At 44.8% G+C, this 22,045-nt stretch overlaps 1 protein-coding gene across 1 annotated transcript; it reads right to left on the bottom strand.

Moving 5' to 3' along the window:
* Positions 1-516: 516 nt before the first annotated feature.
* Positions 517-15,295, bottom strand: LOC132386205 (nuclear factor 7, brain-like). Its single transcript, XM_059958484.1, has 6 exons — positions 13,734-15,295; positions 12,948-13,043; positions 12,299-12,532; positions 11,012-11,034; positions 10,806-10,924; positions 517-677 (listed from the first exon to the last, which is right to left on the bottom strand). The coding sequence occupies exons 1-6, from the start codon at positions 14,142-14,144 to the stop codon at positions 517-519; spliced, it is 1,044 nt and encodes a 347-aa protein (XP_059814467.1). The 5' UTR covers positions 14,145-15,295.
* Positions 15,296-22,045: the final 6,750 nt, after the last annotated feature.

The raw sequence follows: 22,045 nt of genomic DNA, 5'->3' as shown, positions 1-22,045 counted from the left end.
CGCGGTCCCGGGGATCGGGGGGAGACTCGGGCTGCGCGGCCCCGGGGATCGGAGGGAGACTCGGACAGCGCGGCCCCGGGGATCGGGGGGAGACTCGGACAGCGCGGCCCCGGGGATCGGGGGGGGGGAGACTCGGACAGTGCGGCCCCGGGGATCGGTGGGAGACTCGGACAGCGCGGTCCCGGGGATCGGGGGGAGACTCGGACAGCGCGGCCCCGGGGATCGGGGGAGACTCGGACAGCGGGGCCCCGGGGATCGGGGGGAGACTCGGACAGCGCGGCCCCGGGGATCGGGGAGAGACTCGGACAGCGCGGTCCCGGGGATCGGGGGGAGACTCGGGCTGCGCGGCCCCGGGGATCGGAGGGAGACTCGGACAGCGCGGCCCCGGGGATCGGGGGGAGACTCGGACAGCGCGGCCCCGGGGATCGGGGGGGGGGGAGACTCGGACAGTGCGGCCCCGGGGATCGGGGGGAGACTCGGACAGCGCGGCCCCGTGGACCGGGGGTGGTGGAGATCTCAGGCGCTGTCGGGTGGCCGACACGAACCTTTGATTTGACAAAAGCAGATGTCTCCACAAGGGTTTTCCGCTGGACAGGGGAAACATCCTCCCTCACTCCTGCCTGTTGACCCCTGAAAGAATTTTGTGTTTCCATGAGATCTCCTCTCATTCTCCGAAACTGGGAACAGAGAACATAGAGCAGTAGAGCACAGGAACAGACCCGTCATACAATGTTCACTTTCATTTGTGAGTGTGAAGTGGGGCAGTGTGATGGTTTGAAACAGTAAAGGAGGTGATAATGGGAACCAGTGGGGGAGAGATGAATGGCAGATTGGACCAGGAGGGGGAGGGGTGGAAAGCCCGTGGGTGAACTGTGTGTGTAGATGTAATGAGAAGCTAGAGGGGGCAAAGATGGCAGATGAGGATGACTTTGTCCCCTTTCCCACAACCCCATCCCCCGCAGCCCCTCATTAGGACAGGGGATGAATTTGCAGGAACCCTTAAGCAACACAGGTATTGATGAATTGTTTCAGTCTGAACCTTAGACTGTATACTCGTTTCCATAGAAACTTCGCGGCCTGCAGTTCCCCCAACAATTTGTGTGTGTTACTCTGCTTTAAATATACTCAATTATTTGGCCTCCACAGCTGCCTGTGGCAGATTCACTATCCTGTGGATAAAGGAATTCCTCCTCATCTCTGTCCTAAATGGACATCCCTATAGTCGGAGGCTGTGCTCACCGTTCTCGACCCACCCACATCCTCCCAACATCAACTCTCTCCCGACAGGTGTCAGAGAGATCTGGCGGGACCCTTCATCAGGACCTGTGCAGCTTGGATTACCAGCATCTGTAGATTTTCTTGTGTTTGATTTTTAAAGCAGAAGTTATTTTATCATGAGCTGATCCATTTTCCCATTCTCCCATTTACTGCCACTCTCCCCCCCCTCTCACCATGACCTTTGATGCCCTGTCTACTCACATACCTATCAATCTCTGTCTTAAATACACACAATGACTTGGCTTCCACTGCCGCAAGAAATACACAGATTCACCACCCTCTGGCTAAAAAAATTTCTTCGCATCTCCGTTCTGAATGGGCGCCCTTCAATCCTTAAGTCATGCTCTCGTACTAGACTCCCCCACCATGGGAAACAACTTTGCCACATCCACTCTGTCCATGCCTTTTAACATTCTGTGAGGTTCCCCCTCATTCTAAACTCCACGGAGTACAGTCCAAGAGCGGTCAAACATTCCTCACATGTTAACACTCTTATTCCAGGAATCATTCTCGTGAATCTTCTCTGAACCCTCTCCAATGTCAGAACATCCTTTCATAAATAAGGAGCCCAAAACTGCACACAGTATTCCAAGTGAGGTCTTACCAGTTCCTTATAGTGCCTCAACATCACATCCCTGCTCTTGTTCCTCTAGAAATGAATGCCAATATTCCAATATAGCCACAAAGCCATCTAATTCATAATCCAAATCGTTGATATACAACGTAAAAAGAAGCCGCCCCAACATGGACCCCTGTGGAACACCACTGGTAAATGGCAGACAACCAGAATGGGATCCCTATATTCCCACTCTCTGTTTCCTGCCAATCAGCCAACGCTCTATCCACATATGTAAATTTCCCATAATTCCATGGGCTCTTATCTTGTTTAGCAGCTTCATGTGTGGCACCTTGTCAAAAGCCTTCTGAAAATCCAAATACACAACATCCACTGCATCTCCCTTGTCTAGCCTACTTGTAATCTCCTCAAATAATTTCAATGGGTTTGTCAGGCAGGATTTTCCTTTAAGGAAACCATGCTGAGTTTGGCCTGTCTTGTCATATGCGTCCAGGTACTCCGTAACCTCATCCTTGACAATTGACTCCAGAAACCTCACAACCATTTCTCAATCTAACAGGTCTATAATTTACTTTTTGCTTCCTTGCCCCTTTCTTAAATACCAGAGTGGCATTTACAATCTTCCACTCCTCCGGAACTATGCCAGAATCTATTGACTTTTGAAAGATCATTGCTAATGCCTCCGCGATCTCCACAGCTACTTCCTTCAAAACACAAGGGTGCATTCCATCTGGTCCTGGAGATTTATCTACCCTGAGACTATTCAGCTTCCTGAGTACTTTCTCTGTCGTAATTGTGACTGCGCACACTTCTCTTCCCTGACACCCTTGAGTGTCCGGTATACTGCTGATATCTTCCTCAGTGAGGACTGATGCAAATACTCGTTCAGTTCCTCAGCCATCTCCTTATCTCCCATTACAATTTCTCCAGCATCATTTTCTATCTGTCCAATATCCACTCTCACCCATTTTTTATTCTTTATATACTTGACAAAGCTTTTAGTATCTTCTTTGATATAATTTGCAAGCTTCCTTTCATAGTTCATCTTTTCCCTCTTAATGGCCTTCTTAGTTTGCTTTTGTAAGCTTTTAAAAACTTCCCAATCCTCTGTCTTCCCACTAATTTTTGCTTCTTTGAATGCCCTCTCCTTTGCTTTTACTTTGGCTTTGACTTCTCTTGTCAGCCACTTTGGCTTTGACTTCTCTTTTTCCATTTGAAAAATTCTTCTTTTTTGGAATATATCTGTCTTGCACATTCCTCACTCCTCACATAAACTCCAGCCACTGCTGCTAGGCCGTCCTTCCCCCTAATGTCCCTTTCAAGTCAAATTTGGCCAGTTCCTCTCTCGTGCCACTGTAATTTCCTTTACTCTACTGCAATACCGACACATCGGATTTCGGCTTCTCTTTCTCAAATTTCACAGTGAACTCAATCATGTTACGATCACTGCCTCCTAACGGTTCCTTCACCTCAATCTCTCTAATCACCTCTGAGACATTACACAATATCCAATCCAGTACCTCTGATCCTCTAGTGTGCTCAACAACAAGTTGTTCTGAAAAAGCATCTCGTAGACATTCTACAAATTCTCTGTCTTGAGATCCAGTGTCGACCTGATCTTCCCAATCCACTCGCATGTTAAAATCCCCCACAATTATCATAACACTGCCCTTCTGGCAAGCCTTTTCTATTTTCTGTTGTAATTTGTAATCCACATCACTGCAGCTGTTAGGAGGCCTGTAGATAACTGCCATCAGGGCCCTTTTACCCCTGCGATTTCTTAGCTCAACCCATAAAGATTCTGCACCTTCCGATCCTATGTCACCTCTTTCTAATGATTTAATATCATTTCATACCAATAAAGCCACGCCACCCCCTCTGCCTACCTGCCTATCCTTCCGATACACCGTGTATCCTTGGACGTTCAGCTCTCACAGACATGCATCCTTTAGCCACGTCTCAGTGATGGCCACAAAATTATACCTGCCAATCTGTAGCTGTACGACAAGATCATCCACCTTATGCCTTATGCTGTGTGTATTTAAGTATAACACCTTAAGTCCAGTATTTGGTAATTTTTGCTTTGATTGCACTGCAACTCATCCCAGTGGCTGCAAATTTGCCCCATCACCTGCCTGTCCTTCCTGACATCTTTACTGCTCACTATCTTAGATTTATAGATTCCCTCTCCTCCACTCTATCATTCCGGTTTACCACCCCCCTGCCAAATTAGTTTAAACCCTCCCTAACAGCTCTATTAAACATTCCCGCGATGATATTGATCCCCTTCGGGTTCAGGTGTAACCCGTCCTTTTTGAATAAGTAGTACTTCCCCCAGAAGAGATCCCAATGAGATGACTACCCTGGAGGTCCTGCTTCTCAGCCTCATTCCTAATTCCCGGAAATCTCTCTTCAGGACCTCCTCCCTTTTCCTCTCTATGTCATTGGTACCAACATGTACCAAGACAGCTGGCTGCTCGCCCTCTCCCTTCAGGATATTCTGTACCCTGGCACCTGGGAGGCAGCCCACCATGCGGGTATCTCTATCAGGCGCACAGAATCTCCTGTCTGTTCCCCTGACTATGGAATCCCCTATATGACTACCGCATTCCTCTTCTCCCTCCTTCCCTCCTGCACAACAGCGCCAGGCTCAGTGCCAGAGACCCGGTCACCGTGGCCGTCCCCTGTCAGGTCATCCCCCTCAACAGCATCCGAAACGATATACTTGTTGCTGAGGGGGGCAGCCACAGGGGTGCTCTCCACTATCTGGGCATTTCCCTTCCCTCTCCTGACAGTCACCCAGTTTTCTGACCCCTGTAGCCTAGGGATGACTACCTCCCTGTAGCTCCTGTCTATCACCTCTTCATTTTCTATAATAAGCAGTAGGTCATCAAGCTGCAGCTCCAGATCCCTAACACGGTCTCCGAGGAGCTGAATCTCTGTGTACCTGGTGCAGATGTGTCTATCAGGGAGGCTGGAGGTCTCCCAGGATTCCCACATCTGACACCCTGAACAAAGCACTAACCCTGCAGACATGCTACCTAATTCTACAGGAATGAAACAAAGAAAGATAGGTCTACTCACCCACTTACTTCGCTAAGCAGATGAACTTTTTAAACGGTTAGCTAATGTGCCCTGCTGTTCCCCCGTCCGTCCGGGCTGATTTGCCAAGGGGAGAAAAAGAGTCGGTGCCTCGCTCTCGCCTCTTCCCGTTACCGCCTAAGCCCGTTGAGCCAAAGCCCTACACTCTGCTGCCACCCACTCCGCTGCCCGCTGTATAGGGTGGCCATCTTTTTAAACTCTCCGCGCTGTCCTGCGCAGTCTCGCCGTTCTTGTATGCAAAGTTTTTTTTTTACACTGTCTTCCTTCAGAATTTAGCTCCCACGCCGCCCTTCTTGTCCCAATCTAAAAAACACCTTCAGTCCTGTATTCATCAGCCTATTCCACACTGTCCACATGAAATTCAGCAAGGCCTTTGATGTCGATGATAGACCACACTTGGAGCATTGTCTGCATTTCCGGTTCCCGAATATGGGGAGGATGTCATTACACTGGACAGGAGGCTTCAGGAGGATGTTACCAGGACTGGGGGCTTGGGTTAAAAGCAGAGAGTGAGTAAGCTTGGGCTATTCAGCTGTAGTGTAGGATGTTCAGGTATGACCCCTTATCAAGGTAAATAATTCTAAGGAGCTTAAATAACGTTTCCATTTCCAAGAAATAGGAGTACAGAACCAGAGGCCTCGGATTGAAAGTGAGACGGGAAATTTTTCTGAGTGGTCTATCGGGTAACATTCTCACAGAGAGGGAGGTCGGTAAACGGAATTTGCCCTCCAACGCTGTAGAAACAGGTAAAAATAAAAATATTTTAAAATAAATTTGGGCAGGTACACAGATGGGAAATGGTTAGAGGGATTAGAGGGATGGGAGGGGGCAAACACACACAAATGGGCCATGCTCAAGAAGACATCTTAGTCTTGCAGATTGATGAATTGGGCCGTGGGTTCAACATCCATCAAACCCTCCCAGATCATCCTCCTGAGGAATCTCACCCCGGAGTCTGTCTGTGAAGTGTTGATGTGACGTCACGTCAGAGGGCAGCTCAGTGCCACAGAACAGACAGACTGGGTAAGGACGGCAGGTTTCAATCCTAAATGGGAATTTGTGCCTATTTCTGTGGCCGTGTGTCACACTCTGATAGTATATGTGTGTGTGTGTGTGTGTGTGTGTTGATTGTGGTAAATATCCGTGTGGTGTGTATACACATTGAAGGAGAGTGTGCACATTGAAGAATTTGTATGTTTCAGTGTGTCATCACATGTCTGGTGTGTGTTGACAATGTGTCACACGTGATTGAGTTGTTTAAATGAATAAATGACTGTCTCTGAAGAGATTGGTTTCCAGGTTACTGAGGGAAATAACAACGTACATTGCTGAGGCTCTGACTACAATCTGCCAGTCCTTCCTGTGTATGTGTGTGAGGGAGCTTTGCCAGGCCGGTTATGCTGTGTGTGCTTCTCCCGAGATGAAATCTTGACCCATGTCAATGCTTGTTGGTGTGTCCGAGCTCATTCTCACAATGCTTCAATGTAGTGGTCTGATCACCATAAGACATAGGAGCAGAATTAGGCCATTTGCCCATCGAGTCTGCTCCGCCATTCAATCATGGCTGATCCTTTTTTCCCTCCTCAGCCCCACTACCTGACCTTCTCCCCGTAACCTTTGATACTGTGTCCAATCTAGAACCTATCATGCTCTGCCTTAATACACACAAAACAAGTTCCACAAATTCACCAGCTGTTGGCACAAATTTCTCCACATGTTTTAAATAGACACCCCTCTGTGCCCTCTTGTCCTAAACTCCACCACCATGGGAAACATCCTTTCCACATCTACTCTGTCTAGGACTTTCAACATTCGAAAGGTTTCAATGAGATCCCCCTTCATCTTTCTAAATTCCAGCGAGTACAGACACAGAGCTATCAAACTTTCCTCGTATGATAACCCTTTCATTCCTGGAGTCATCCTTATGAAATGAACCTTCTGCAATGCCAGCACATCTTTTCTTAGATGAGGAGCCCAAAACTGTTGACAATACTCAAGGTGAGGCCTCACCAGTGCCTTATAAATCCTCAGCATCACACCCCTGCTCATGAATTGAATGCTATCTAAACCCCTTGGACTGAATGCTAACATTGGATTTGCCTTCCTCACCACTGACTCTACCTGCAAGTTAACATTTAGGGAGTTCTGCAGAATGACTGCTAAGTCCAATTTCGTCTCAGATTTTTTGATTTTTTGAAAACAATCTGCACATTATTTCTACGACCAAAGTGCAGGACCATGTATTTTCCAACATTGTATATCATTTGCCACATTCTTTCCCATTCTCCTCATCCAAGACCTTGTCCAGCCTAACTGTTTCCTCAACACTCCGCCAATCTTCGTATCATCTGCAAAACCTGGAAACAAAGCCATGTATTCTAATACAAGAGGGTATGAATTCATGATTGAAGGACGTCCTTTTAGAACTGAAATGCGGAGAAATTACTTTAGTCAGTGTGTGGAAAATCTGTGGAATTTGTTGCGACATGCGGCTATGGAGGCCAAGGCATATTTAAGGCAGAGATATATCGGTTCTCATTTAGCCAGGGCTATGTACCTTATGTACCTTTCATGGGGTGAAAGCAGGGGAGTGTGGATGTCTGGAGGAATTGGGTCTGCCCATGACTGAATGTTGGAGCAGACTCAATGGGCCGAATGGCCTATTTCTGCTCCTACATCTTATTGTCTACTCTATCGGCTAAATCTTGATATACAGCATAAAATAAAGGTGTCCTAACACTGACCCCTGTGGAACACGACTCACTGGCAGCCAACCAGAAAAGGATCCCTTTACTCTCATTCGCTGTTTCCTACCAATCAGCCAATGTTCTAACCATGCCTGTAACTTTTCTGTAATACCATGGCCTCTTAACCTGGTTACCACCTTCATGTGTGGCACTTTGTCAAAGGCCTTCCAAGATTCCAAATATACAACATCCACTGCATCCCCTTTATCTATCCTGCTTGTAATCTCCTCAAAGAATCCCAACGGGTTTGTCAGGCAGGATATTCCCTTAACGAAGCCATGCTGACTTGTCCTATCTTGTCCAGTGTCACCAAGTATTCCATAGCCTCACATTTAACAATTGACTCCAATTTCTTCCCAACCAGAGGTGAGGCAAACTGGTCAATAATTTCCTTTCTGCTGCCTTCCTCCTTACTTAAAGAGTCAAGTGACATTTGCCATTTTCCAGTCCTCTGGCACCATGCCAGGGTCCAATGATTTTGAAAGATTATTTGGAATGCCTCCATGAGTTCTACTGCTACCTCTTTCAGAACACTAGGGTGCAGTTCATCTGGTCTGGGTGACTTATGTACCTTTAGGTCTTTCAGCTTTTTGAGCAGCTTCTCCCTTGTAACAGTAACTTCACTCACTTCTCTTCCCTCGCACTCTTCAACACCGGGCACAGTGCTAGTGTCTTCCACGGTGAATACTGGTGCAAAATATTTGGTTTATCTGCCATCTCTTTATCCTCTGTTATTATATATCCGGCCTCATTTTCTAGCGGTCATATATCCACTCTTATCTCTGTTTTATTTTTTATAATACTTGAAAAACAATTTGATATTGTTTGCTAGCTTGTTTTACAAAGATAGGTGTGTAAAAAGGGCCTGAAGGATGATTGGAGATCATTGCACATTTAGATGGAGAAATAACGTAAAGATTTTTAATCCTCATGTATATGAAGGATGTAAGTAATAAAGTCAATTCAATTCAAATCAATTTCTTCTTTATTTTTTCCCACCCAATCATCCTTTTAGTTCCTCTCTGTAGATATTTAAAAGCTTCCCAATCCTCTCTCTGCCTACTAATTTTTGTTTAGTTGTATGCCCTCTCTTTTGCCTTTACATTAACTTGTCAGCCATGGTTGTACTATTTTGCATTTTGAGTATTTATTTATTTTTGGAATACATCTATCCTCATTTCCCCAGAAACTGACACCATTTCTGCTCTGCTCTCATCCCTGCCAGCATCTCCTTCCAATTTGCTTTGGCCAACTCCTCTCTCAAACCACTGTAATTTCTTTCATTTCTCTGAAATACTACAATGTCAGACTTTACTGTCTCCTTATCAGATTTCAAGTTGAACTCAGTCATGTTGTGAGCACTGCCTCCTGAGGTTTCTTTTCACTACTCACCTCTGGTTCAATACATAACACCCAATCCAGTAGAGCTGTTCCCCGAGTAGGCTCAACGACAAACTGCTCCAGAAAGCCATCACATTGCATTCAACAAACTCACTCTCTTGAGATCCTTTACCAACCTGATTTCCCAATTGACCTGCATGTTGAAATCTCCCATGATTCTCATAACATTGTCCTTTTCATCAGCCTTTTCTATTTCCAGTTGTAATCTGTGGGCCTCATGCCACTGACTGTTGGGAGGCCTGTATATGACTGGTGTCAGTGTCATTTTTACTTTTGTCGTTCCTTACCTCGACCCACAAGATTCAACATCTCCCAATCCTATGTCACATCTCGCTGCTGATTTACCAGCAGAGCCACACCACCCCATCAGCCTTCCTTCCTTCCTCCGATACATTGTGTAATCTTGAACATTCAGCTCCCAACTACAACCATCCTTCAGCCACGATTCCGTGATGGCCACAACATCATACCTGTCAATCTGAAATAGTGCAACAAGATCATCCACCTTATTTCTCATACTTCAAACATTGAGATATAACACTTTGTGTACGGTATCTGCTACCCTTTTTAATTCTGCATCACTGATACACTGATACTCGCCCTACTGGCTGCAATTTTTTCCTCTCATCTGTCCGCCCTGACAGTCTGACTGCGTGCTATCTTTGCATTTTTACCATCAGTCCTATCTCTTCACTCCAGTTCTAAACCCCACCAAATTAGTTTAAACCCTCCCCAACAGCTCTATGAAACCTCTCTCACCGAGAATATTGTTCTCCCTCGGATCCAGGTGCGACCCATCCCTTTTGAGCAGGTCATTCCTCCACCAGAACAGATCCCGATGATGCAAGAACCTGAAGCCCTGTCCCCAGCACCATCTTCTCAGCCATGTTTATCTGTCAAATTATCCTGTTTCTACTCCCACCAGCACGTGGCACAGGCAGCAATCCAGAAATTACAGCCCTGGAGGTACTGCTTCTGAGTTTTCTACCAAGCTAGCCAGATTCTTTTCAGGACCCTTTTGTTTTTACTTCCTATGTAATTGGTCCCAAAATGCAACAAGATAGCTGACTCTTCACCCTCCCTCTCCAAAATCCTGCAGACACGATCGGAGACATCCCTGACCTTGGCACCTAGGGGGCAAGATACCAATCGGGGGCCCCATACAGATTCATAGATACTCCTGTCTGTCTCCTGACGATTGAGTCCCCTGTCACTACTGCTCCCCTATTCTCTCCCTTAACAACAGTGAGAGTTGTGGATCCAGCAGTGTGAAGACCTGTGTCAGTCAGAGTCTGCACTCACTGTGCACGAAGGACTTGCGTATTTTCCTGACAATCCCAGTAACCACACTGATACCCGCTTTTATTCCCTACAATATCATCAAGTCAGTATTAAATTCCCAGCTCCTGTGGTCAGATTCAAATTCACGTCTTGGTGTGTTAGTTCAGTGTGTCTGGGATCAGGACACAATGGTTCATCTGCCAGTCCCGTGTATTGGTTGTATTGTGACCCTGCGCTGGTGTGTCCAGGGGTCTGACATCTCCAGCTCACCATGTGACAGTGATGCCTCCCAGTCAGTGGGGTTGATGTGGAATAAACTTCAGTTCCCCTTCAGCCCATTATTACAGACAATCTTTGCTTCAGCTTATAAATTAATTGTGTTTCATGAACAAGGAAAAATGAATCTTTGTAAGTTTTACCTCGGTTAATGGCATCAAGTGTTTCACTCAGCACTGTGTTCAACAAATAGAAGCGATCGAATTTTTCAACCGGTAGGGCCTCATCTGTCACTGACAATTCCTGGACATTGTCACTGATTCTGTAAATATTAAAATGCTGGTGATAAAGTGGGATTTTGAACTATTTTACAAATCCATTCAGGGTTTCAGTACAGAGCCTGTCCTACCTCCTGTTCCGATGAGCTTCCTTCTGAAATAGATAAAAACACAAATCTGATTAGACTTGGACTTACTGTCCACATCCTGAATTTCATCCAAATCATTACAAGGTGTTGAAAATTCCCACTCCCACAGTCACAAATACACACCAGCAATACAGAACCACGGGGAAAATTACAGGGAAAGTTGCTGAAAATTAGACCATTACTGAGAGGATGAAACTTACAGGAAAGACAGGACAGGCTGTGCATTACCATCTGGATAAGACGTCAGAATGATAAAATGGAACAATTTAAGATTAGTGATGGATTTGATTGTGTGCAGTTGGTAAAAAGTATCTCATTCATGGCTAACACGAGAGGACAGTTTTAAAATGCTTGCAAGTAGTACAGACGAGATGTCAGGGGTAAGTTTTTTGGAATGGGCGGAATGAGCGGAGAATGGGACACAATCCGATGTAAAACCAATCCGAAAAAGTAGAGCAGTAAAAGTTTATCTAATCTGATGGAAACCGGATATGGAGGATAAGTCTGATGTGTGGGTCATATTCTTTGTTCTCTGATTGACAGAGAGACCCTCACACCCACCGCACCAGGCATAGTCACAGCCTGTGACTGGAACTGGGTGTTAATGGGAGTTTTGGAGGATATTTAATGCGGTAATTAAGGACACTATCAGCAGCTCTGTGTTATGATCAGAGTAAATCATTTCAGCAAAGATTGCATTCTGTCCTGGGATGTACAGAAGTTCTGGAAGACCAGTTTTGGCCAACAGCAACCCTGAATAGTTGCACCAATTGTCTGGTGAGAAACAGTTTACTGCCATTTGTAAATGCTGTGTGCAGGAGCAACACGTCTGTTTTCTGTCTGCATTGTATTCTGTGTTATGTGTTTATTACGATAACCAGTCACGTGAGTGGGGACGTGGTAAAAGTGAAGGGAATAAGTTACGTATTCGAACTTTGTTCTGGGCTGTTTTGATCCTGGGACTGGCAGATGCCATATCTTTTGTTGACCAATTAATTGCAGTTTAATTTACAATTTAATTATGTTGAAATTATGCTGAAATTAATTATGCTTAATATTGTATATTGCTAATAAAGGATCGAATATCAATCTCCGATATTTAGAATGTCATTAGCGGACTGACTGGAGGTTCCTCATGAAAGGAGAACACTCTGTGTAAGGTCACCCGCAGTGGCAATTGATTTGGTAGAATTGGCCGCTGTGCTGTGTTTATTTCCACTGTTCATTTAGTTCAATTTGACAGAATTAAATTGAAATATCATCCCTCACCTTGAGAAACATCACACTGTCTTTTTGATCCATCTGTTCCTTTAACTTAGTGATTTCCTCCTGAATAATCCTTATATTCTCTTGAAGAGCCAGAAGATTTTTCTCCATTGGTTTGAGAATCCTCTTCTCTTCTTCCCTGAGATCCCTGAGTAAGCTCTGCTCTTTCTCAGTGATAATCTGTCGCAGTTCAGCAAACTGGGATGTGATGTGGGTCTGATTGCTGTGTGACTGTTTCTGTCGAATGAAAGGCGAAGATTAGTTTACTACATTGCTATGTTGTATTTCCTTATGACATAAAATTGACCATTCGGTCCATTGGGGTCCATACTACTTCTGAGACATTTCCGTCAAATCCTTTCCCTGACATTTTCCTGAAATTATTCTCCCTCAGTGACCCATTAACTCCCAGCAGATTCACATACACCCTCCCCACCTTCACAGGGTTAATTGTAATTAACCATTCATCCAGCATGTCCTTGGAATGTGTCTGAAACGGTCATGGTTACAGGGGGAGCATGCAAACTCCACACAGACAGCAGCAGAGGTCAGGATCGAACCCAGGTCACTGGACCTGCGATACCCGGCTATTCTGCATTAAATGGAGCAAAACTCGACAGTAATATCAGAAATTCCGCTCAGGAAGCCTCACCCGAACTCCGGAAATCTTCTCTTTCTGTTGCTGCTCCTTTTCCTGGAAGTCTGATTTCTTTTTTGTGAGAGAGTCTAAGGAAGATTTTAGCTGATCCTGGAAGTCAGAGTGTGAAGGAAATAGAAACAAAGATGCATCAAAAGAAACAGGTGATCAAACCCGATTATCGCACAAAATGCCGGAGGAACTCAGTGAGTCATGCAGCATCTATTCAGGGGAAATAAACAGTCGGTGTTTCGGGATGAGAACCTTCATTAGGACTGGGAAGGAATGGGACAGAAGCCAGAATGAAAAGATTGGGGACGAGAACCAGCTGACAGGTGACGGGTGAGACAACGTGAGGGGGAACGTGGGGGAGGGTGATGAAGTGAGAAGCTGGGAGGGGACAGGTGGAAGAGGTAAAGGACTGGAGAAGAAGGAATCTAATCCGAGAGGACAATCGACCATGGAAGAAACGGGAGGGACTGGGCTGTTTGCGGACCTGAATGGTGACGAGGGAGGAGGTTAGGAGTCAGGTGTAGCACTTGTCCCGCTTGCAGGTGTCGGTGCCAGGAGGGAGATCAGTGGGGAGGAGCGAGTGGATCAGGGCGATACAGTATGGGGAGCGATCCGTATAAAGAGCGGAGAGATGCGGGGTGCGGAGTTGGGCTGTGGGACGGAGAGATGCTAGAATCCCGTTGGAGATGGCGGAAGTTGCAGAGAATGATGTTCTGGTTATGGAGCATCGTGTGATGGTATGTAGGAGAAAGGAAATATGTTAAGTATTAAACTGACGTTAGTTTCTACCTTGTAGATTTTAACAGCTTCTTTAATCGGCTTGAAGCGGTGCTCTCGGTGTTCCTGCGCGTCTCTACAGATCAGACAGATCAGTGTCTTGTCCGTTTCGCAAAACAGCTTCAGTTCTTCCTCATGTTCCTCGCAGTGACGTTCACTTTCCTTCCCTTTCCGATTCAGGTTTAGATTTCGAGCTTTTTCAGCCAGATTTGCTAAGGCCCGATTCACCCTGAGGGTACGGTCAGCAAACACCTCTCTACATTCCGGGCAGGAGTTTCTCTGCTCCCTTTCCCAATACCGTGTGATACAAGAGCGACAGAAGTTGTGTCCACACTCCAGTATAACCGGATCGGTGAAGAAATCCAGGCAGATGGGACAAATCGCCTCCTCTGTTAAACTCTCGACCGGTCCTTTCGAAGCCATGTTAACTCCCAGCACTTCCTGATTCAGAATACTTTCACTTCCGGGAGCTGCAGATCCCCTGCAGTACCGCGATTGTCCACTACGCGCGCTGTAGACCCGGGGAATGACCCCTGCAGTACCGGGATTGTCCACTACGCGCGCTGCAGTCTCAGGGAATGAACATTCTGCTGTTGGATGTGTTCATGGCTATTTGAATGTTAGTGTGGGATCAAAAATAAATTAAACAGAGAAAAGGTAAGGAAACGCCTAATGGACTGTCTAAGCCCGGCGACAAGCGTAGGTGAGTTGGCCATATGCCCAGCAACCCCATCTCGTAAACACGTAGAGCAACAAAAAACGTTAGCTGACTGTCCAAAGGCCCCATCGCTCCGATCGGAAGGACCTTTCCGGATCGAGATCCTTCATCTGAACTGTCTCAACCCGAAATGTCGATTGTCCATTTCCCTCCACAGATGCTGCCCGACCCGCTGAGCTCCTCCAGCAGCTCGTTTTTTTGTATCTTTCTCCAGGTCTAAGAGAGTCAGAGTGGAGTGTAAAACGGTGGATAAGTAAACAGTGAAAACATGCCATTAAACTGGGGATGTGGAGAAAATATTGTGCTGTGAGGAGAGAGTTTCAGTGGTGATGACCGACCTGTGGTTGCAGGAAAAAGCACAGGACTGGACATTTTACGTCACAGGGTGGAAAATGTTAATTTTTCGGCAAGGTCCTGATTTCAACAGCCCTTCGTGAGAAAACCTTAATGACTTGACCCATGTCTGTCCCGTTTCCAATAGAAGGCCTGGTCTCCTTCACTCTGAATACAGATCAGATGTTGATACTTTTTTTTGCATCAAAATAAGATTTAAATAAAATATTCAGAATGATAAAACGTGCCAATATCTTTACCCAATGAATTTACCTTCGTTGTCTATGGGGTATTCTGTTGTCTGTTGTCGCTCATGTGCCCCCTGGGGTGGTGTACAATAATTGAGAGGCTTCCTCAGCCAACACGGCCTCTCCCAGTCGAGCAGTAGAGGGACACGATAGTTCCACTGGTGTCCCTGTAGTCTGGAATGTGCCGGTCTGCAGCATTCCTGTACGACAGAGGTTCCCAAACATTTTTATGCCAAAGACCAATACCAGAAACCCTGGACCCCAGGTTGGTAACACCTGCTCTCCGGACATTTCGATGTGATGGCAGGCCAACAAGTTTCGGGGGTCTTTCCCCGAGTTGATGATCTTCCAGCAGCACTCGCTGTCCGTTTTCTTGCGCGTCCTGGGAACAGCCCGAGGATCAGTGAGCCTTCTGTCACGCAGCTGCTGTGACAAAGGCCCATGAATCTTTCGCCAGCCCACAGTCCGCAAAGAGGTGAGTGACCGTCTCTTCTCCACTGCAGTAATCTCGGGGCAGCGTGCTGTGGGAGTGATCTCCGGGCATGCAGTGAGGACCAGACTGGGAGGGGCCCTCTCGCCGGCAGTTGGTAAGACCTGGTGATGAGGCATTCTGCCATATGGTCTGGACTGTCTGCTCCGGGAACCACTCCACTGTGTCCATCCAGTCCTTCTCCTGCAGTAACTGCAGTACATTCCGTGCTGACCACTGTCTGGTGTTCTTGTGGTCAAAGCTGCTGGTCTGAAAGAACTGTCACCAGTTTCATGAACACAAGGTTCACATGGAGAAGCTTCCTGATTGAGACAGACACAGTGTCACAGTGTATTTACAGGGTAGGGGCAGGAATGATGTTTCCCCTGGTTGGGCAGTGGAACCAGGGATCACAGACTCAAAATCTGAGGTCACCTCAGCAGGACTGAGATGAGGAGAAATTTCCCCAACACAGTGTGTGAATATTTGGAATTTTCTCCACAAGACTTCTAAATTAAACGGACATATTTAGGGGCTCGGCGATGTTGGGAACGTTGCAGGAAAGTGGCGCTGGGGTCAAAGATCAGCCATGTTCTGAGTGAGGGGAAGAATAGTGCAATGGGCCGAATGGCCACGCCTTCTCCTGTTTCTTATTTTCTAAATCACGAGTTTACCTTTCCCCTTGGTCTTCAGTCTGTCGGATTGCACAGGGGGGCGGTGAGAGCTACGGAGATCCATCAGCAGCCGCTGCGGTTATTTCATACTCTTGTTATTTATCGCTGTTTCTCTGTATTTGGTTCCCTTCAGCACTCTGGCTGATCTTTCACTGCCTGCTTCTGTTATGGTTACTATTCTATATTTTTTCCAAGTATGTCCGCAGGAAAACGTTTCTCGGGATTGTATGTGGTGACTTATCTGGACTCTGATAATAAAATTTATTTTGAAATTTGAGTTTCGGGGATTTTCCTTTAATTCTGAGAACAAACTGTGACTGACATCTCCAGCTCCCAGCAGCAACCCGTCCTCTCACACACACAGCCAATCAGCGATCGCCGCTGGGAGAGGGATGCTCCCATTGGCTGAGGGGTGTCAGTGGGCGGGACGCTGTTTGGACCGGGACCGAGTGGGCCGGAGACCGGGAGCTGCGCCTCGGGTTTCGGCTGCACCACCGGCGGGTCGTGAATCCTTTCGAAGGCAGAGCTGAAGCGACCGGCGGAGATTCCGTGAGATGTTTCAGCTACACGGAGGCGCCCGGCCTTTCCCCGACGAGGATCGGGGCCTGTTGTCTGGAGTTGTCTCCCAGACCCGTCCCTTCCTGCTGGGAGACGGGAGCTGCCCCGCAGCGGCTGCCGGTGAATCTCCGGAGCTCTCACCGCTCCCCTGTGCAATCCGAACGGCTGAAAACCAAGGGAGAACAAGGGGCAAAGGTAAACTCGTACTTTAGAAAATAACCAACAGGAGCATGTCTGGCCATTCGGCCCGTTGCGCCTATTCTACCCTTTCCTCAGAATAGTCCTTTTTAAATCTTTTTATTGATTTTAAACAAACATAAATGAAACATGAATACAAAGAGTTTGAGTTCAGGTATAAATACAAATCGATGATATTAACCTCCCAAGCTCATAGTGGTTACAAAAAGTGGAGAAAATTAAAAAACCTCCCCCCCCCCAAAAAAAAATGAAAAAATCCTAACCGACATGGGCCATTGCATTATATCGATTATACACAGTAGCGTCAATAACTCCGCACCTCCACCCAAATAATTAAGGGCAATAAAAGTCAGGTTCAGGAAAAGTCAGTTTAGTTTATATGAAAATGTTGAATAAATGGTCTCCAAGTTTCTTCATATTTACTGAAGGGTCAAAGACAACACTTGTAATTTTTTTCTAAACTTGAACAAGAAATAGTTTGAGAAAACCACTGAAATATAGTTGGAGGATTAATTTCTTTCCAATTCAATAGGATAGAACTTCTAGCCATTAATGTAACAAATGCAATCATCTGCCGGGCTGGGGGGGAGGTGATAAACGACTATTATCCACCATTGGTAAACCGAAAATTGCAGTAATAGGATGTGGTTGCAAATTTGATATTCAGAACTGTTGAAATAATACCAAAAATATCTTTCCAATAATTTTGCAAACAGGGGCAAGACCAGAACATGTGGGTCAATAAAGCGACTTCAGAATGACATCTGTGACAGGCTGGATTAACATAAGAATAAAATCGAGCGAGTTTATCCTTGGACATGTGAGCCCTATGAACAACCTGAAATTGTATTAGGCATGTTTAGCACAAATAAAAGAAGAATTGATTAATTGTAAAATGTTCTCCCACTGCCCTGTGGGTATAAGACTATGAAGTTCTTTTTCCCATTCCTTCTTAATTGTTTCTGATACTCCTGGCTGTATTTTCATGATCATATTATAAATAATAGCTACTAAACCCTTCTGACAAGGATTCAGAGCCAGAATTTTTTTCTGTAATGTCCATTGGACATAATTTCAGAAAAGACTAACATTCAAGAAATTGCTAACTTGCAAGTATCTAAAAAAAAAAATGAGTTTTAGGCTGGATAGCTGTTCAAAGGACATAAAACTGTTATCTAAAAATAGATCACGAAAACATGTTATACGTTTTGTTTTCCATAACACAAAGGCTTAGTCCATAAAAGAGGGCTGGACAAAAAGTTAGATATAATAGGGGTTGATAAGATAAACTTATTCAAGCTGAAGAATTTACGAAATTGAAACCATATTCTTAGTGTATGTTTAACTACAGGATTAGTTATTTGTTTATTTGGTTTAGATAAAGCAAAAGGAGGCAAAGATCCTAAAATAGAAAACAATGAGAAGTCTTGTACAGATTTACACTCCAAATTTACCCATTGTGGGCAAGGTACTACAACCATTTCTCGTGTCCAAAATATTAAATATTGAATATTAACTGTCCAATAGTAAAATCTCAGGTTTGGCAAAGCAAAACCACCTTCCTTCTTAGGCTTCTGTAAATATATTTTACTTAATCTAGGATTTTTATTCTGCCAGACATACGAGGGTATTTTGGAGTCAATAATATCAAAAGAAGATTTAGGAATAAAAATTGTTAATGCTTGGAATAAATATAAAAATTTGGGTAATACTATTATCTTGATAGTATTAATTCAACCAACCAATTACGGAGATAATGGGGACCACCTGGTAACGAGTTGCTTGATTTGTTCAATTAAAGGTAAAAAATTAACTTTAAATAAACCCTTATGTTTCTTGGTAATTTTAATACCCAAATAAGTAAAATGATCTGTGACAACTTAAAACAGTAAGTGTTTATAAATTGGAACTTGCATATTTAATGGAAATAATTCACACTTATTAAAATTCAGTTTGTAGCCAGAAAAGCTACTAAACTGAGCAAGCAAGGATGAAACAGCAGGAATAGATCTCTCAGGGTCAGACATGTATAGTAGCAAATGATTAGCATATAATAATATCTTATAAGTCCCTTACCCACGGGTAATACCAAAAATATTAGGTGATTCACGAATGGCAATGGCTAAAGGTTCCAAAGCAATGTCAAATAATAGAGCACTTAAAGGGCAGCCTTGCCTCGTACCACGGGACAACTGAAAAAAAGGAGATCTTTGATTATTGGTAAGAAGTGAAGCCAAAGGTTTATAATACATTAATTTAATCCATGATATAAATTTCAAGCTAAAATTAAAATTCTGCAATGTATTAACTAAATATAGCCATTCAAATCTATCAAACGCTTTTTCAGCACCTAAAGAAATGACATTCTAGTATTTTAGATGAAGAAGTATAAATTATTTTAATTTATTTTCTAATGTTAAAAGATGTATAACAGATTTTAATAATTCCGGTCTGATCTTCAGAGATAATTTGAGATAATACATTTTCTCATGTAGTGGCCAAAATTTTGGTAAAAATCTTAGAATCCGTATTCAGCAAGGATATTGGCCAATAGGTTGCAAATTCAGAGGGGTCTTTATCTTTTTTAACAATTGGATTAATGGAGGCATCATAAAAAGATTGTGGTTATTTACCTACAGTTAACGCATCTTTAAAAATTTTACAAAGCCAAGGAGCGAGTATAGAAGAAAAGGATTTAAAAATATTCAGCAGTATAACCGTCTGGACGAGGGGCTTTACCTGAATTCATTGAAAACGGGAGTGGGTTCCCCTTTCCAGACCCTGCCCGGGGACTTGTGCCACTCCTCAGGGTTATATATGGAACCTCTCGGACACGGACAGGGAGTGGGTTCCCCTTTCACAGGCAGACGCTCGATGGTGACCGGGAGCCACCAGAGGGGCTGATGTAATACAGGCCCTGGCACGGTGGGTCACTGAGGTAAGGGAACCCATTTGAATGACAGCCCGACTGCATGCGGATTTTGAGAATTTATCTGATAACTGCAGAGAAAAGGAGAATCCCTTGCGTACTTTATATCTCGTTTTAAGGATACGTGAGAGTCCAATGCCGGCAAATCCCTGGACAGATCAGTGTGTCCAGCTGGCAGTGCAGACTTTTTTAAACTGTCTCAGGCCCAAGCCTGCCCACTCCATTAAGTAAACTAATATCAATTCGCTGTGTCAGACCTGGCCCCGGGTGACATAAATTCTGATGAATAGGGAGCGCAATTGACTCTTTAAAGGAACTGTGGAAAAGCGAGAGTGTGCACAGAGAACTGGTAGTGAGGAGATGGAGTTCGGGTCCCGACGAAGAACCCAGAACGGGTGGCAGGATCGTGCGGATGGTGCAGATGAAGAGGACACTTGGCTAAGGACAGAAAAGGAGTTTGTAGAAAGAGGGGACATTAGGCTGGAGACTGTCGCACTGGAATCACAGACAAGAATAATAAGGGGCAGGAAGTGATTCTGGGTGACAGTGATACTCGATAGTGTACCACATTTACTATCCACAATTCCTTCGATCCCGGATAGGGCAGGCCAGAGGGGACAGATCACAGTGATACACGACAGAGTACCACATTTACTCTCCACAATCCCTTTGGTCCCGGATAGGGCAGGCCAGAGGGGACGGTGATACAGGCGGCTGTGATCAGGCTCACCATACAGGCAGGCTCTTTTCTCACTGCTGTAATCAGGTAGAAGGTACAGGAGCCTCAGGACTCGCCCCACCAGGGTCAGGAACAGTTACTACCCCTCAACCATCAGGCTGTGGAACAACACAGGATAACTGCACTCACTTGATGTCCATAGAGTTGCTCCCACAACAAATGATCGTACTGGGACTGTCTCAAAATGAGTGAAACAAGAGGTGGTTTACCTGAGACAGATTGTATTCCTGTCTCAGAATTAGAGAAATACAATCTCACAAGATATTTAAAGTGGATGTGCTGGAATGATGTTTCCCAGAAGGTGTGGAACCAGCACTCACAAACTCAGAATACGAGGAGAACTGAGCAGGACTGAGATGAGGAGAAATGTCCTCACCCAGAGTGCAGTGAATCATTGCAATTATCTCCACAAGGTTTCGAAATTGAATAGACATATCCTGGGGCTCAGCGGTGATGGAAAGTTGCAGGAAAGTGGTGCTGAGGTCAAAAGTCAAGCATGTTCTGAGTTGAAGGACAGTGGTAGCGCAAGGGGCCGAATGGCCACGCCTTCTCGATTTCTTGTTTTCTGAAACACGAGTTTACCTTTGTGCCTCACTGTTTCTTGTCCTGTCAGATTGAACAGGGAGAGCTGAGAGCACCGGACATCTATCGGCAGCCGCTGCGGTTATTTCATGTTCTCATTGTTTATTTGCATTGGCGAAGTTTGTTGTCTTCTGCACTCTGGTTGATCTTTCAGTGATCCAGATATAGTTACCATTCTGTAGCTTTGCTCTGCATGTTTGCAGGAGTTGTTTGTGGCGACTTATATGTACTCTGTTAGTTTTTGGAATAGTCACTTGGGGAATCTGAGGTGGAGGAGTATTTGGGGCTTATTTTAAATTATACATAGATATTATCCAAATAATGTTTATTTGACAAGGGTTAATTCTGATATTGAGACTAACTGTTCTTTTTGTGGTTGATATCCAGAGGATTTATTTCATCTGTTTTGGGATTGTGAATATGTTAAAACATTTTGGTTTGATGTTTGTCAATTTATAGATTAATATATTAATGTGGATTTTATTTTTTGTTTTGAAAATGTCTTATTGGGTTTACTAGTAATACCAAATCTCACAGGGATCATTTCTCTATCATAAATCTTTTGTTAATTTACAGCAAATTTTGTATCCATAAATGCAAACACAGCAATAAGAAACCTTCATTTAGATTTTTACCTCAGACTTCAAACTATACGTTTATACTCTGAACACTTCCCGTAACCAGAAACCTGTAAAGACTGTACAAATCTGTCAATATTTTGTGTTATCTCTGTAAACGTTCTTGTTTTGTGACTCCTCTTAGATACAGTCCCTTCTGTCCAACAGTATTTAGAGCGGATTTCCTTGTTTATTTGTATATTTAAAGTTAATGGTTATATATTCGTTGCTGCTTTTGTGTGATTCCCTGGCTTTGTTA

This window comes from Hypanus sabinus, unplaced genomic scaffold (genome assembly GCF_030144855.1).
Source record: "Hypanus sabinus isolate sHypSab1 unplaced genomic scaffold, sHypSab1.hap1 scaffold_1058, whole genome shotgun sequence".
NCBI classification, from domain to species: domain Eukaryota; kingdom Metazoa; phylum Chordata; class Chondrichthyes; order Myliobatiformes; family Dasyatidae; genus Hypanus; species Hypanus sabinus.
The sequence above is the reverse complement of the archived record's forward strand: the minus strand, read 5'-3'. Positions and strand labels throughout refer to the sequence as shown.